The 12198-nt window shown below is 62.0% G+C and overlaps 1 protein-coding gene across 1 annotated transcript in view; it reads left to right on the top strand.

Moving 5' to 3' along the window:
- Positions 1–10723, top strand: part of Unc5b (unc-5 netrin receptor B) — a 75914-nt gene extending 65191 nt beyond the window's left edge. The window contains exons 9-17 of the mRNA XM_005325939.5: positions 1072–1266; positions 1512–1904; positions 2474–2561; positions 3519–3687; positions 3782–4015; positions 4922–5071; positions 5519–5683; positions 6418–6599; positions 7835–10723. Of these exons, the coding sequence (XP_005325996.2) occupies positions 1072–1266; positions 1512–1904; positions 2474–2561; positions 3519–3687; positions 3782–4015; positions 4922–5071; positions 5519–5683; positions 6418–6599; positions 7835–8000 (1742 nt within the window). The 3' untranslated portion in view covers positions 8001–10723. The remainder of the gene's footprint in view (positions 1–1071; positions 1267–1511; positions 1905–2473; positions 2562–3518; positions 3688–3781; positions 4016–4921; positions 5072–5518; positions 5684–6417; positions 6600–7834) is intronic.
- The last annotated feature ends 1475 nt before the right edge of the window (positions 10724–12198 follow it).

The following is a 12198-nucleotide window of genomic DNA, read 5'->3' as shown; positions in this document are numbered from 1 at the left end:
GCCACGTCAACGGCCGCCACCTTGGCTTTGCCTGAGCTGGCCAGTGTGATGGCCACTGGTCACATGTGGCTCTTGAAGCTTATATTTAATAAATTAAACGCAAATCAGGGAGTACCGGGGACTGAACTCAGGGGCCCTCGACCACTGAGCCCCTCCCCAGCCCTCTTTTGTATTTTATTTAGAGTCAGGGTCTCGCTGAGCCGCTTAGGGCCTCACTTCTACTGGGGCCGGCTTTGAACGGGCCATGCTCCTGCCTCGGCCTCTGAGCTGCTGGGCTTCCAGGTGTCCGCCGCTGCGCCCAGCCCCCAGTCAGTTTTAGGGAACTGATGGGGCTTTTGCTCCAGCCCCGTCCTGTTGCTCAGGGGCCACATGTTCTGTGGCTGCGGGCGGACACTGTAGACATAGGACATTGTCGTCATCACGGAAGGTTCTGGAGAGTGTTCCCAGCTACAGCCTCCAGTGTCACATGGGTCACCTCCATCCCATCCGTCTTCCACCACCCTCACTCCATGGCTCCTGTCACAGCCCCCCTCCCCCGCCCCCAGCAAAGCATTTGGAAGGGCACTTGTGAAGATCCGAGGACCAGGACCTGGGTCCTATGCGAGTGCAGCAGGCTTACAGTGAGACTGTGGTTTCGCTCTGATAGGACAGATCATGTGGCCAGCGTCCCCGAGTCGCACTCCCTGTGTCACCGAGTCACAGTCCCCGTCTCCCCAGCAGTGAGCAGTGAGTTCACTGGTGGGTGGAGGCTGCCCGGGGTCTGGAGACCATTTTAGTAGTGTAGAGACGGGCTGGGGGCTGGGCTGGGGCTCGGTGGCAGAGCGCTTGCCTGGCCTGTGGGAGGCCCTGGGTCCTACCCTCAGCACCGTGTGTCAGTAAATAGAATAAAGGTCCATCCGCAACTAAAAACGTATGAAAATACTTAGAGAGAGAGAGAGAGAGAGAGAGACTAACTGACTGACTCAGAGGCTCCCAGGCTGGCCCGAGTCCCAGCCTGCCACGGCAGACCTCAGTTGACCTCAGCACGGGACCAGCGGGCCTGTCCCTCATGTAGCCCTCCTGTGTCCGCAGTCCTGGAGGCCTCGGGAGATGTGGCCCTGTACGCGGGCCTCGTGGTGGCCATCTTGGTGGTGGTGGCGGTCCTCATGGCCGTGGGCGCCGTAGTGTACCGCCGCAACTGTCGCGACTTCGACACGGACATCACGGACTCGTCCGCTGCCCTCACTGGGGGCTTTCACCCAGTCAACTTCAAGACAGCAAGGCCCAGTAAGGACCCGGGCCTGCCGGGGTGGCATCGAGGCCAGGGACCTGGGGGTGCCCAGGGGTGACCAGAGCCCGGGCTGCCTGCTCCCTCCCAGGGTTTCTCCGGAGCTTACCCAGAGCTTCCAGAAGTGGGTGGCCGTCGAGCCTTTGCTGCTGGACCTTGGGTGGGACAAGAGGGCACCTAGCCCGGACAGGGCAGGACCCGGCCAGCGGGGCATGCCTGACTGACCGTCACCCCCCTCCGACAGGCAACCCTCAGCTCCTGCACCCCTCGGTGCCCCCCGACCTGACAGCCAGCGCCGGCGCCTACCGCGGGCCCGTGTACGCCCTGCAGGACGCGGCCGACAAGATCCCCATGACCAACTCGCCCCTGCTCGACCCCCTGCCCAGCCTCAAGATCAAGGTCTACAGCTCTAGCACCACTGGCTCCGGGCCCGGCCGGCCAGACGGGGCCGACCTGCTGGGGGTCACCTACCCGCCGGGCACCTACCCTGGCGACTTCTCCCGGGACGCACACTTCCTGCACCTGCACAGCGCCAGCCTGGGCTCCCAGCAGCCCCTGGGCCTGCCCCGGGACCCGGGCAGCAGCGTCAGCGGCACCTTCGGTTGCCTGGGCGGGAGGCTCAGCATCCCGGGCACAGGTGGGCCTGTCCCCTGCCTCTCGGCCGGTCCCCTGCACAGCTCACCACCCAGCCAGCAGAGGACAGGGCTTCCCTCCCCCCATTTCTCAGATGGGGACAGTAGGGTTCAAGGGCAAGAGGGGACGGTAAAACAGAGGTGCCAACTAGAAGACCCGGGTTCAGTCCTCCTCTGCTCCTCCCTGGCCAGGGCACCTTGGGTCAGCCACTCGCAGAGCCTCACCGTCTCTGTTGCTCGGGGACAGTTCAGCAGCCCTGCAGAGCGCTGTCCCGGGTTCCAGTGGAGAAAGGGCGCCCACCTGGGTGCAAAACTGGTCGTCAGCACCGTCCCGCCTTTGCCCTGAGCTGGGGGTGAGGGGCCGACACCTTCAGGCCCCAGGCAGTGTCGGCAGCCCTGTGTCGTGGACAGCCCCGCAGTGGCCATGACTGGGCCTCTCCTTGCATCCAGGCCCCAGACCCCAGGCCCTGGCTGGTGACTGCTTGGCACTCGGATGTCTTTCCCACCTCCCAGCCCTGTTCTCCTGACTCCCTCCCCCCTCGCCCCCTCCCTGCTGACCTCCCTCTCCCCCCAGGGGTCAGCCTGCTGGTGCCCAATGGAGCCATTCCCCAGGGCAAGTTCTACGAGATGTACCTGCTTATCAACAAGGCGGAAAGCACCCTGTAAGTAGAGAACCACCCTACCCCGGCTGCCCCACTCTGCCTCCCTCTCCACCACCTGCCCATAAATCCTACAAGTGGAGAGTGGTTGACAGACAGGTTACAAATAGGACAAAGGGCTAATATCCTCACTATGTAAAAAGCCTTTATAAACTAATAAGAAAAATTGAATATCTCAAGATGAAAATGAGCAAAGGATATGAATCAGGGATCTCTCTCTCCTCCCCACCACCACACACAGTGACCTGTAGTTTATGAGAAAACATTCTACCTAATTCGTAGTGGAAATTAATGAATATCTGTGAGATATTGGGAAATATTTTTGCTTAAGGAATTCACAAGGATTTTTTGTTTCCAAACAATAATATCTTCATCCTCCCAGAGCCCAGGCACTTAGCCCTCCATGGCATGATGGTGGGAGCACAGACTGGTTCCAGCCCTCTGGAGGGTGATTTAGCCATATCTGTTAAGAACGTTCCCGCCAAGTGCGGTGGCGCAGACCTATAATCCTAGCCACTTGGGAGGCTGAGGCAGGAGGATTATGAGTTCAAAGCCAGCCTCAGCAACTTATCAGTGAGGCCCTAAGAAACTCAGTGAGACCCTGTCTCTACATAAAATTTAAAAAGGCCTGGAATGTGGCTCAGTGATTAAGCGCTCCTGGGTTCAATCCCTGGTACCAAAAAAAAAAAAAGTTCCCCAAATTGCAGAACCTTTGAAGCCGTGTGCTAAGGCTTGGTGGAGGGTGCTCTGGTGTGTCCACAAAACTCTGGAAACAGCTTCAAGGTGTGCACCAATTCCTCTGCCTCCTCCGTCCCCAAAACCTCGGGGTCCGGAGCTCGGTGGCAGAGCCTTGCCCTCGGCCCAGGCTGTGGGCAGAGCTGGAGGTCCAGAGCAGCCTGTGCCCTTGAGAGTCCTCAGCCTCCTCTCACAGCCTCCTTTCTGCCCTCTGCTTGACCCCAGCCCGCTGTCAGAAGGGACCCAGACAGTACTGAGCCCCGCGGTGACCTGCGGGCCAACGGGCCTCCTGCTGTGCCGCCCGGTCATCCTCACGGTGCCCCACTGTGCCGAGGCCACTGCTGGCGACTGGATCTTCCAGCTCAAGACCCAGGCCCACCAGGGCCACTGGGAGGTGAGAGCCCAGGCTACCCGACCTGCCGGGGAGGCCCGCGGAGGCCCGCCAGGATGCCCAGGGCCTGTGCACACCAACCCTCTGTGCCCTGCAGGAGGTGGTGACCCTGGACGAGGAGACCCTGAACACCCCCTGCTACTGCCAGCTGGAGGCCAGGTCCTGCCACATCCTGCTGGACCAGCTGGGCACCTACGCCTTCACGGGCGAATCCTACTCCCGCGCGGCCTGCAAGCGGCTGCAGCTGGCCGTCTTCGCCCCGGCCCTGTGCACCTCCCTGGAGTACAGCCTCAGGGTCTACTGCCTCGAGGACACGCCCGTGGCCCTGAAGGTACGGCCAGGCCTGGCCCAGGCCGCAGCCCCGAGCGGGAGATAGGCAGAGGCTCTCGGGGCTCCTGCTGGTCTGCGGGAGGGCAGATGGGGAGGGTGACCTCACACCTGAGCCCAAGACACCAGGGAAGGTCATCCAGACAGAGCAGGGCTGCCACCCCAGTGTGGCGTCCAGCCTGAGCAGAGTGCCAGCCCCCTGCCCCTCCCTCCCTGGGCTGTGGTCCGTCCCGTGTTGTGGGCTGAGGCACCATAGGTGAAGGGCCAGGGGGACAGGGTCTCCTGCTGGGACCACCCGTCTGGAGCCCAGGCGGCCCAGGAAGGGCTGGAGGCTGCTGGGGAATGCTCTTAGGCCTGGGTCTCTTGGTGCTGGGCACTGGCTGGTCCACTCTGGCCAGAGAACAGTGTGGAGATCAAGACGAAAGGTCTACTGATGGGCTTGCTTCTTAAACCCCTCGTCTGTCCGTCCATCCATGTTGAGTTCTGTTCATGGGCCTACTCGGTGACAGCCCACTGTCCCCCGCCATCTCCCTTCCATCCGCTTATGTTTCCTTCCAAATATCCCTTTATTCACGTCCCACCCATTTCCACACCCACTTCCACAGCCTTCTTTCTCTTCCTGTCTGTCTGCGCAGTTCTCCATCCCTCTGTCCACACCGTCAATCTCTCCCCCAGCCATCTAAGTCCACTCATCCATTCCCCTCTCCCACTGTCTGGTTTTCTGTTTGTCCATCTGCTGTCCTGTTCATCCATCCGTCTACCCACACGTCCATTCACCCAAAGCACTCGCTCAGGGGTCCCCCGGGCCCTGCACGTGCTCAGGTGGGTCCCTGCGCCCCACCCCTCAGCCGCTAGTGGAAGGGGCCCAAGGCCAAGCCTGATGCAGTCCCTGCCCCCGCCCCGGCCGCAGGAGGTGCTAGAGCTGGAGCGGACGCTGGGGGGCTACCTGGTGGAGGAGCCCAAGCCCCTGCTGTTCAAGGACAGTTACCACAACCTGCGCCTCTCCCTGCACGACGTCCCCCATGCCCACTGGAGGAGCAAGCTGCTGGCCAAGTACCAGGTGAGGCGGCTGGGGGGCCTGGGGGGCCTGGGGGCACCCGGCTGCTCCTACCCCCGACCCAGCCTCGCCCTCACGGCCCTCACGCCCTGTCTTGCCCGGCCGGTCTCCGTGCGTCCTCAGGAACACCCCAGCCTCTGGGCCCGTGACAGCCTGTCACTCTCCCACGTCACACAGAGCCCACACCCATCGTCCTCAAAGAGGCCTGGCCACCTGAGTGTGCAGCTGTCCTGACTGCCTCTGCCCCACCCTGCAGCGGGGGACCCCATCGGCTCCCCGAGGTGTCCAGCTCAGGCACCCATGCACCCCCTCAGCCAGCCAGCTTAGGGGCGCTTCACAGCTCTTCTCCCCTTTCCTTCTGGGGGGGAGTCCTGAACGCCCCCGAGGGCCCCGCCCTCCTGGCTCCAGGCCCCAGAGCACTGGCTGGGCCCTGACCCCTGCCTCCCGCAGGAGATCCCCTTCTGTCACATCTGGAGTGGCAGCCAGAAGGCCCTGCACTGCACGTTCACCCTGGAGCGGCACAGCCTGGCCACCACCGAGCTCACCTGCAAGATCTGCGTGCGGCAGGTGGAAGGGGAGGGCCAGATAGTCCAGCTGCACACCACGCTGGCCGAGGTGAGGCGGGCTGCGGCACACGGACCCGGGGTCCCCTCCCGTGGGCAGAAATGCGTCTCCCACAAAGACCTCGCCTTCACCTCCCGAGTCAGAGCAGGCACTGGTTAACAGCCATCACTGTGTGCCATTCCTGTGCAAGGTACATGTGACCAGGTGACACGCGTCACCTCACTAAATCGGCACAACCCCAGGGACAGACAGTTGATGGTCCACGTCTGGAAGAGGAGGAAGCAGGTTTTAGGGAGGGCAGGTCTCCCACAGTCACGGCAGCAATGGGACCCAGGTCAGCACAAGGACAGAGCCACTATGCTCAGCCACTGTACATCCAGACTGAGGTTTAAAAGCCCAGGCCACCCAGGGTGACGATGCTCCTCCTCCTCAGTGCAGTAGAAAGAGCCCTGCGCCAGCTCTGCCCCCCACTAGCAGGGGACCCTGGCCTCTGCCCCCTCTGGACTGTATTTTCCTCATTATAGAAACTGGTCTGCGTGGGCTGCACTGTGGCGGGCTCTTCAGGCTTCCCGACCACACGTCAGCCTTAGCCAGGAGCAGGCACCTACCATGACAATAGAAGCCTATGGTGACAGGCCCCCGAGGGCCGGGGAGCAGCCACACGTCCTGGGGCTTGGGAAGGAGCCTGCTCCTGGGGGAAGAGGCCCTGGCCTGAGCAGCTGGCCAGGGCAGGGAGCCCAGAGCAGCAGACGCCCAGCACCACGGCCCTCTTTCCTCCCCTCCAGACTCCTGCTGGCTCCCTGGACGCCCTCTGCTCTGCGCCCGGCAGCGCCGTCACCACCCAGCTGGGACCCTATGCCTTCAAGATCCCGCTGTCCATCCGCCAAAAGATATGCCACAGCCTCGACGCCCCCAGCTCGCGGGGCAGTGACTGGCGGCTGCTGGCGCAGAAGCTCTCCATGGACCGGTGAGTGTCCGGGACCAGAGCCCAGGTGGCCTCGTCCTCGGTCTGGTAGGCAGGGGTGGCATCAGTCTCCACCATTGATGGCAGGTCAGGAGCTGAGTGTGGAGGCGCTAAGTTTGGGGGTGCTGCTCCGGGGTGGAGGGTTGAGCTCCGAGCGCCAGCCTCCGAGCCAGGCCAGCTGCAGACCACCTCCCTCTCCAGGCTGTGCCCTCCCATTGTGGTCTACGAAACGCCCCACCTGCCCATCTGTGGGACGACCTGAGAATCAGACCAAGCCCAGGCACCAGCTAGGTGGGGTCACCTCCAGCACCTCAGTGCCAGGGACAGAGCAGATGTCCCCAAAACACTTGCCCAATGACAGAACACACCTCGGTGTCAAACTCACTGTGAGGCTGGGGCTGGGGCTCCGTGGTACAGCGCCTGCCTCACACGTGGGAGGCCCTGGGTTCGGTCCTCAGCACCACAGAAAAATAAGTGAATAAATGAGGATAATCCACCTACAACTAAAAACAAATACTTTTAATTAAAAAAAACTCTTTGTGAGAACTTCCCATGCTAGAGGCCTGTGATGACAAAAGTTCCATGTCCACCGTGCCCCGAGCAGGTGCTGTAGACCAGATCTTACTGGAAATGACCAGTGAGGACTCTCAGATGGCGCAGGCCCTGTTCCTGCTCTCGGGCGTCCACGGGGCAAGACCAGGCAGGGAATAAGGGGGAGGAAGTCCCAGGGGTGGCGCAGGCCTGTCGCCCCAGCAGCTTGGGAGGCAGAGGCAGGAGGATCACAAGTTCAAAGCCAGCCTCAGCAACTTAGTGAGGCCCTGTCTCAAAATAAAAATGGCTGGGGATGCGTCTCCATGGTAAAGAGCCCCTGGGTTCAATATCTGGTACCAAAAGAGAACCGGGCAGAGGCAGAGGAGAGACTGGCCGAGTCGCCCCGCCTCCAGCCCGCCCCCTGTGTCTGTAGACAGGACAGGAGAAGGCTAGACCCTTGCTTTGCGTGAGCATGGATCCTGTCTGCCATGCCGGGAGTGACTGACAGGTTCCCATTTAAGAGACGAGACTGAGGCTCCAAGAGGGCCACTGACTTGCCAGGGCCACTCAGCCTGCTGGGATTCAGAGCCGGGACTACGGGTTGCTGGAGCCCACAGTCTCCCCACCTCCTGTGCTTCCTCCACCCCAGGCTCCTGGGAGGCACTGAGCGCTCCCGGTGCCACGTGCCCCTCTCCTTCCCACTCCAGGTACCTGAATTACTTTGCCACCAAAGCCAGCCCCACGGGCGTGATCCTGGACCTCTGGGAAGCTCTGCAGCAGGACGACGGGGACCTCAACAGCCTGGCGAGTGCCTTGGAGGAGATGGGCAAGAGCGAGATGCTGGTGGCCATGGCCACTGACGGGGACTGCTGAGTGCCCAGAACCACGGGCCATCAGAGACAGGTGGTGGCCGTGCCCGGAGGCCGGGGCAGCCTCCTCATGGAGGCCGACAGCTGGAGTTGCCCCCGCTCCTCCCCGTCGGACCACAACCAGCCTTAGAAAAGCCACGCGCTGCGCTGCCCAGAGGGCCGCTGCCTCCCTGGCCTCACTCCCCGCAGGAGCTGGGGCAGGCCCTGGGCAGTTCGCGGGGCCAGGAGGTGGCCCTCCCTCCACCCACCTCCTGCCCTGTTCCCGGGTCCCTCGGGGTCGGTTCCGTTCTCACACTCCCGCTCCCTCCGCTGCGGACCCCTCCAGCCCACTCCTTCTCCCTCTCCCCCTCCCCACTGTCCCCACCGTCGCTCCCCAGGCAAGAAGGGAAGGAGGAGAAACGCCCCCCAGGGAAGGGAAAGCCCAGTTTCTTAGGAAACGCAACCATTTTTTATCCAGATATTTGGATAGGTCCTTTTTAAGAAAAAAAAAAAAAGAAAGAAAATGAACAAAAAAAATGTAAAACTTTTTTCCCCCAGTACAGGTGAGAGTGGGTGTATTCTGGCCGAGTGTGCTGGTGTGCGTGTGTGTGTGTGCGTGTGCGTGTGTGTGTGTGTGTGTGTGTGTCAGGGAGAAACTGAGCGGACTCTGAGACTGAGGTTCTCTGCTGCTGAGGGATCTTTTTGGACTAAAGGCCTCAGTTCCCAGCGGTGAAGGGAGGGGTCAGGCAGGCTCTTGGCCCGAGGTGCCCCTGGGGGCCAGGACAGGGCCCTCCCACAGCCCGCAGACCCCAGGAGGAGCAGGTCGGGGGCCGGGCAGCTGTGGCCGGGCGAAGGCCCTTCTGTCTTCCTGGTCTGGTGGCTCCTGGGAGGCGTGTGGCCTGGCGTGGCCCCCGGAGCTGAGCCGAGGACACAGGCTCCAGGACCCCTCCCTCCTGGGGAGGGGCTGGGTCACTGCAGCCCACCCAGCCAGCAGCCTCAGTCCAGGGGACTCCTGCCACCCAGGACCCACGGTCTGCCCTTGCCCAGCCTCTGCTCCGTGCCACGGAAGGGGCTGTCAGAGGCCCGTCACCCCACGTGGCTCTGGGGTGGCCTTGGGGCGGGTGTTGCTGTCAGCCTGGGTGGGGAGACCGCTGTCCCCAGGAGTGTGGAGGGAGTCCAGGCCCCACCTCGGATCCCAGCAGGCGCCTCCTTCAGCCCCCATCACTGCTGTGGAAGTGGGTGGGGCTCCCAGGATGGAGGAGCTGCCCCCCAGCCTGTTCTGGAATGTTCCAAGGGCCTCTAAGGAGAAACAAGTTCCCGGCCACTTTTGGCCTGACCACAGGGCAAGGACCAGGACCTCACAGTGGACAGGGGGTTCATCCAAGGCTGCTCCCCCTGGGTCCCGAGGCAAGGCAGGGGCCAGTCTTAGCACCTCGGCCTTCGCCACTTTGGTCTCCTGAGAGGGGAGCAGACGTTAGGGCTGCGGTCCCAGCGTGGCCACAGGCAGGGGAGGCCTGCTGGAGGCTGTCGAGGGGATTCCTGCCCTGGGCCGGGTTCTGGGCTCTGGCCCAGGTGGCTCTGGGGCGCTGCCTTAGGGCTGCAGTGAGCCTGTTGTACCAACCCGCTCCTGTGGGTTGCCCCCGCCCCACGCCACTGTTGACCAGCACAGGTGAGGGCCTCTTTCTGTCTGGAGATCACAGTCCATGGTGGGCTCTGCTGGTGCTGCCCCCTCACAGGCTCCAAAACACCCACCTGCAGCTCAAGAGCAGGAATTGAGTTTCATCTCTGCCGTGAAACTGCTGTGTGACCTGAGGCACATCACTGCCTTCTCTGGGCCTAACATCCTTTTTATGCCTAGAAGGCCCTGCAGCTGTCTGGGGCCCACACCATTCTCTGGGTTTGGGAAGCGACCCCTCATGGATAAAGTTGCCACAATCGGCCTGCTTTGTCCCCTCCGCCTCCCAGGACAGGGGATCTTGGTGGGGGAGGCCCAGCCAGCCAGTTCCAATCTGACTTCCAGAAATTGTGGACCAGAGCCTGGAGCTCAGAACCAACCAGCCAGGCCCTTCCAGCAGTCGTCCCCACGCTGCCGCCTTGGGGTGGGGTCGGAGGCAGCTCTGACTCCTTCCTAGGAGCATCCTGGGTGCTGTCCCCGTCAGCAGTGTGGGCGCAGGGGCCTCTCAGGGCCGCACAGGGGTGTCCCGTTTCTTGTCCCTTCGGTGTGTGTGCGTTTCTCCCTGGGCACAGAGGATGCCCCTCTGGGAAGCTGCGCCTGTCCCCACCTGCGTGGGGGCGTGGCCTCCTCTCCGCCCCAGGTCTGCACACCTGGAGGTGGGGACCCTTCTCTGTCCCCCCAGTCCACAGGGTGTCAGTGCATCTCCTACGTGCCTCTGCCTTCCCTGCCCCGGGCTTTGGCACCCGGGCCAGGGGCCACCTCATCTCCTGGGCCAGCCAGGCCCCCAGTCCCCTTCCCCAGCTCCCAGGCAGCTGAGCTGGGTCCCTTAGCAGGCCTCTGAGGACAGGTGACCGGGAGCCTGGGAAGGGGGCCGCTGTCCTGGGGACAAAGGGCTGGACCCCTGCCTGGGCCATGGGCACCGTGCCATGTCCCCAGGGGCACAGGACCCAGGGATGGTCCCCGATCCCCCCGTGTTGGTTCTGTAAACTGCAACCTGTACATACGTTGAGCATTCCTCTTGTAACAGAATTAATTTTTATGAAATAAATTATATTTCCTAGTCTAATAAAAAAGCCCAAGTCGTGTGCTGTCTTCTTGACATCAGTCATCCGCGGTCGGGGAGGTTCCTCTCAATCCTGTGAGGCCAGGGTGGCATTGTGGGTCTTCAGCTCCGAGCCCTGCACACGACCACACTCATTGTGCAGAACGGAAAACTGGCACAGAGAGGGAAAAGGACTTCCCCACGACCCACAGCGAGTCCCCTGGCTCTGCACCTGGGCCCTGTGCCGTCGCGCTGCCCGCATGCAGGACCATGGATCTGTTCAAGGCTCATTTGAGTCTGTTGGGGCTGGGTCACGGGTTGAGAGAGGCCCCAGCATCCCTGCCTCCCGGTGCAGAAGACACCTCCGGGGGCTGAGGCGGAGGGGTCAGTCCAGAGCAGGGAGACAGGGCTGAAGGGCAGACTGGGCTCCTGTGACTTTGGTCCCCGGGCTGCCATGCATGGTTGGGCTGGTTACGCACTGGACAACAGCAGCCCACCGAGCGGGCGAGGAACCACCCACAGGCAGCAGAGAGCTGTGCATGGACTGTTTCCAGCAGACGGCAGCAGAGTCTTGTTCTAATAAAATCAATACAGTGCTGTCAAGTTTCCCCGAGAGGGAGGTGACTGGGGATGAGGGAGTCCCTTTTCTATTTTTACAAAGATGCCGCATTATTGGTGACAGGCCATTTAATCTGGTCCCCTCTGCAACATGGTCCTCAGGTTTCCTTGTGTGAGTTGGAGCTGGGCCCACGTTTCCCAGCATGCACTGTGTCTCTGAGGAGAGCCTGTGGTCTCCTGAAGTCTGGGGTGAGTGCCCCTCTGGCCCCTTCATGGAGAGGCCCCATGCCCATCAGCACGTGGAGGGCCAGAGTCCCGTGGAGAAGCTGCTCTCCTGGGACCACCGTGTCCCCTGGAACTCCACCTGCTCAGGCCCAGGAGTGCGTGGTGCCCATGGTCCCTACAGCCCTGACCTCCTGGAGCCTGTGCCAGGATCACCCAGCCGTCCCTCTGCAGGGGGCATGTGCCTGTGGGCGGGTCTCAGGACGAGGGACCTGCTGCTGAGGGAGCAAATGGCCTTGTAGGGAGGCAGAGCCCTGGACAGTGTGTGTGTGTGTGTGTGTGTGTGTGAGAGAGAGAGAGAGAGAGAGAGAAAACGCACAAGGGAGAAGGAGGGGGGACACCCCTGGCCCAGGGGGGCTCAGACCCTGTACCTGCTGGGCACAGTGACACACACCTGTAATCCCCGTAACTCAGGAGGCTGAGGCAGGAGGGTGGCAACTTCAAGGCCAGGGGAGCGACTTACTGAGACCCTGTTCAGAGTCAAAAGTAGAAAGAGTTGGGGACGTAGCTCAGTCGTATGGCGTCCCTGTGTTCCATTAAAAAGAAGGAGAGAAAGAAAGAGAGAGAGAGAGAGAGAGAGAGAGAGAGAGAGAGAGAGAGAGAGAGAGAAAGAGGAAGGAAGGTCGGTCTCACTGTGGCGGCTGAGAGTCCACCGTCCATCTTGGG

This window comes from Ictidomys tridecemlineatus, chromosome 1 (genome assembly GCF_052094955.1).
Source record: "Ictidomys tridecemlineatus isolate mIctTri1 chromosome 1, mIctTri1.hap1, whole genome shotgun sequence".
In the NCBI taxonomy this organism is placed as follows: Eukaryota; Metazoa; Chordata; class Mammalia; order Rodentia; family Sciuridae; genus Ictidomys; species Ictidomys tridecemlineatus.
Note: the sequence above shows the minus strand (reverse complement) of the source record. Positions and strands in the feature narration are given on the sequence as shown.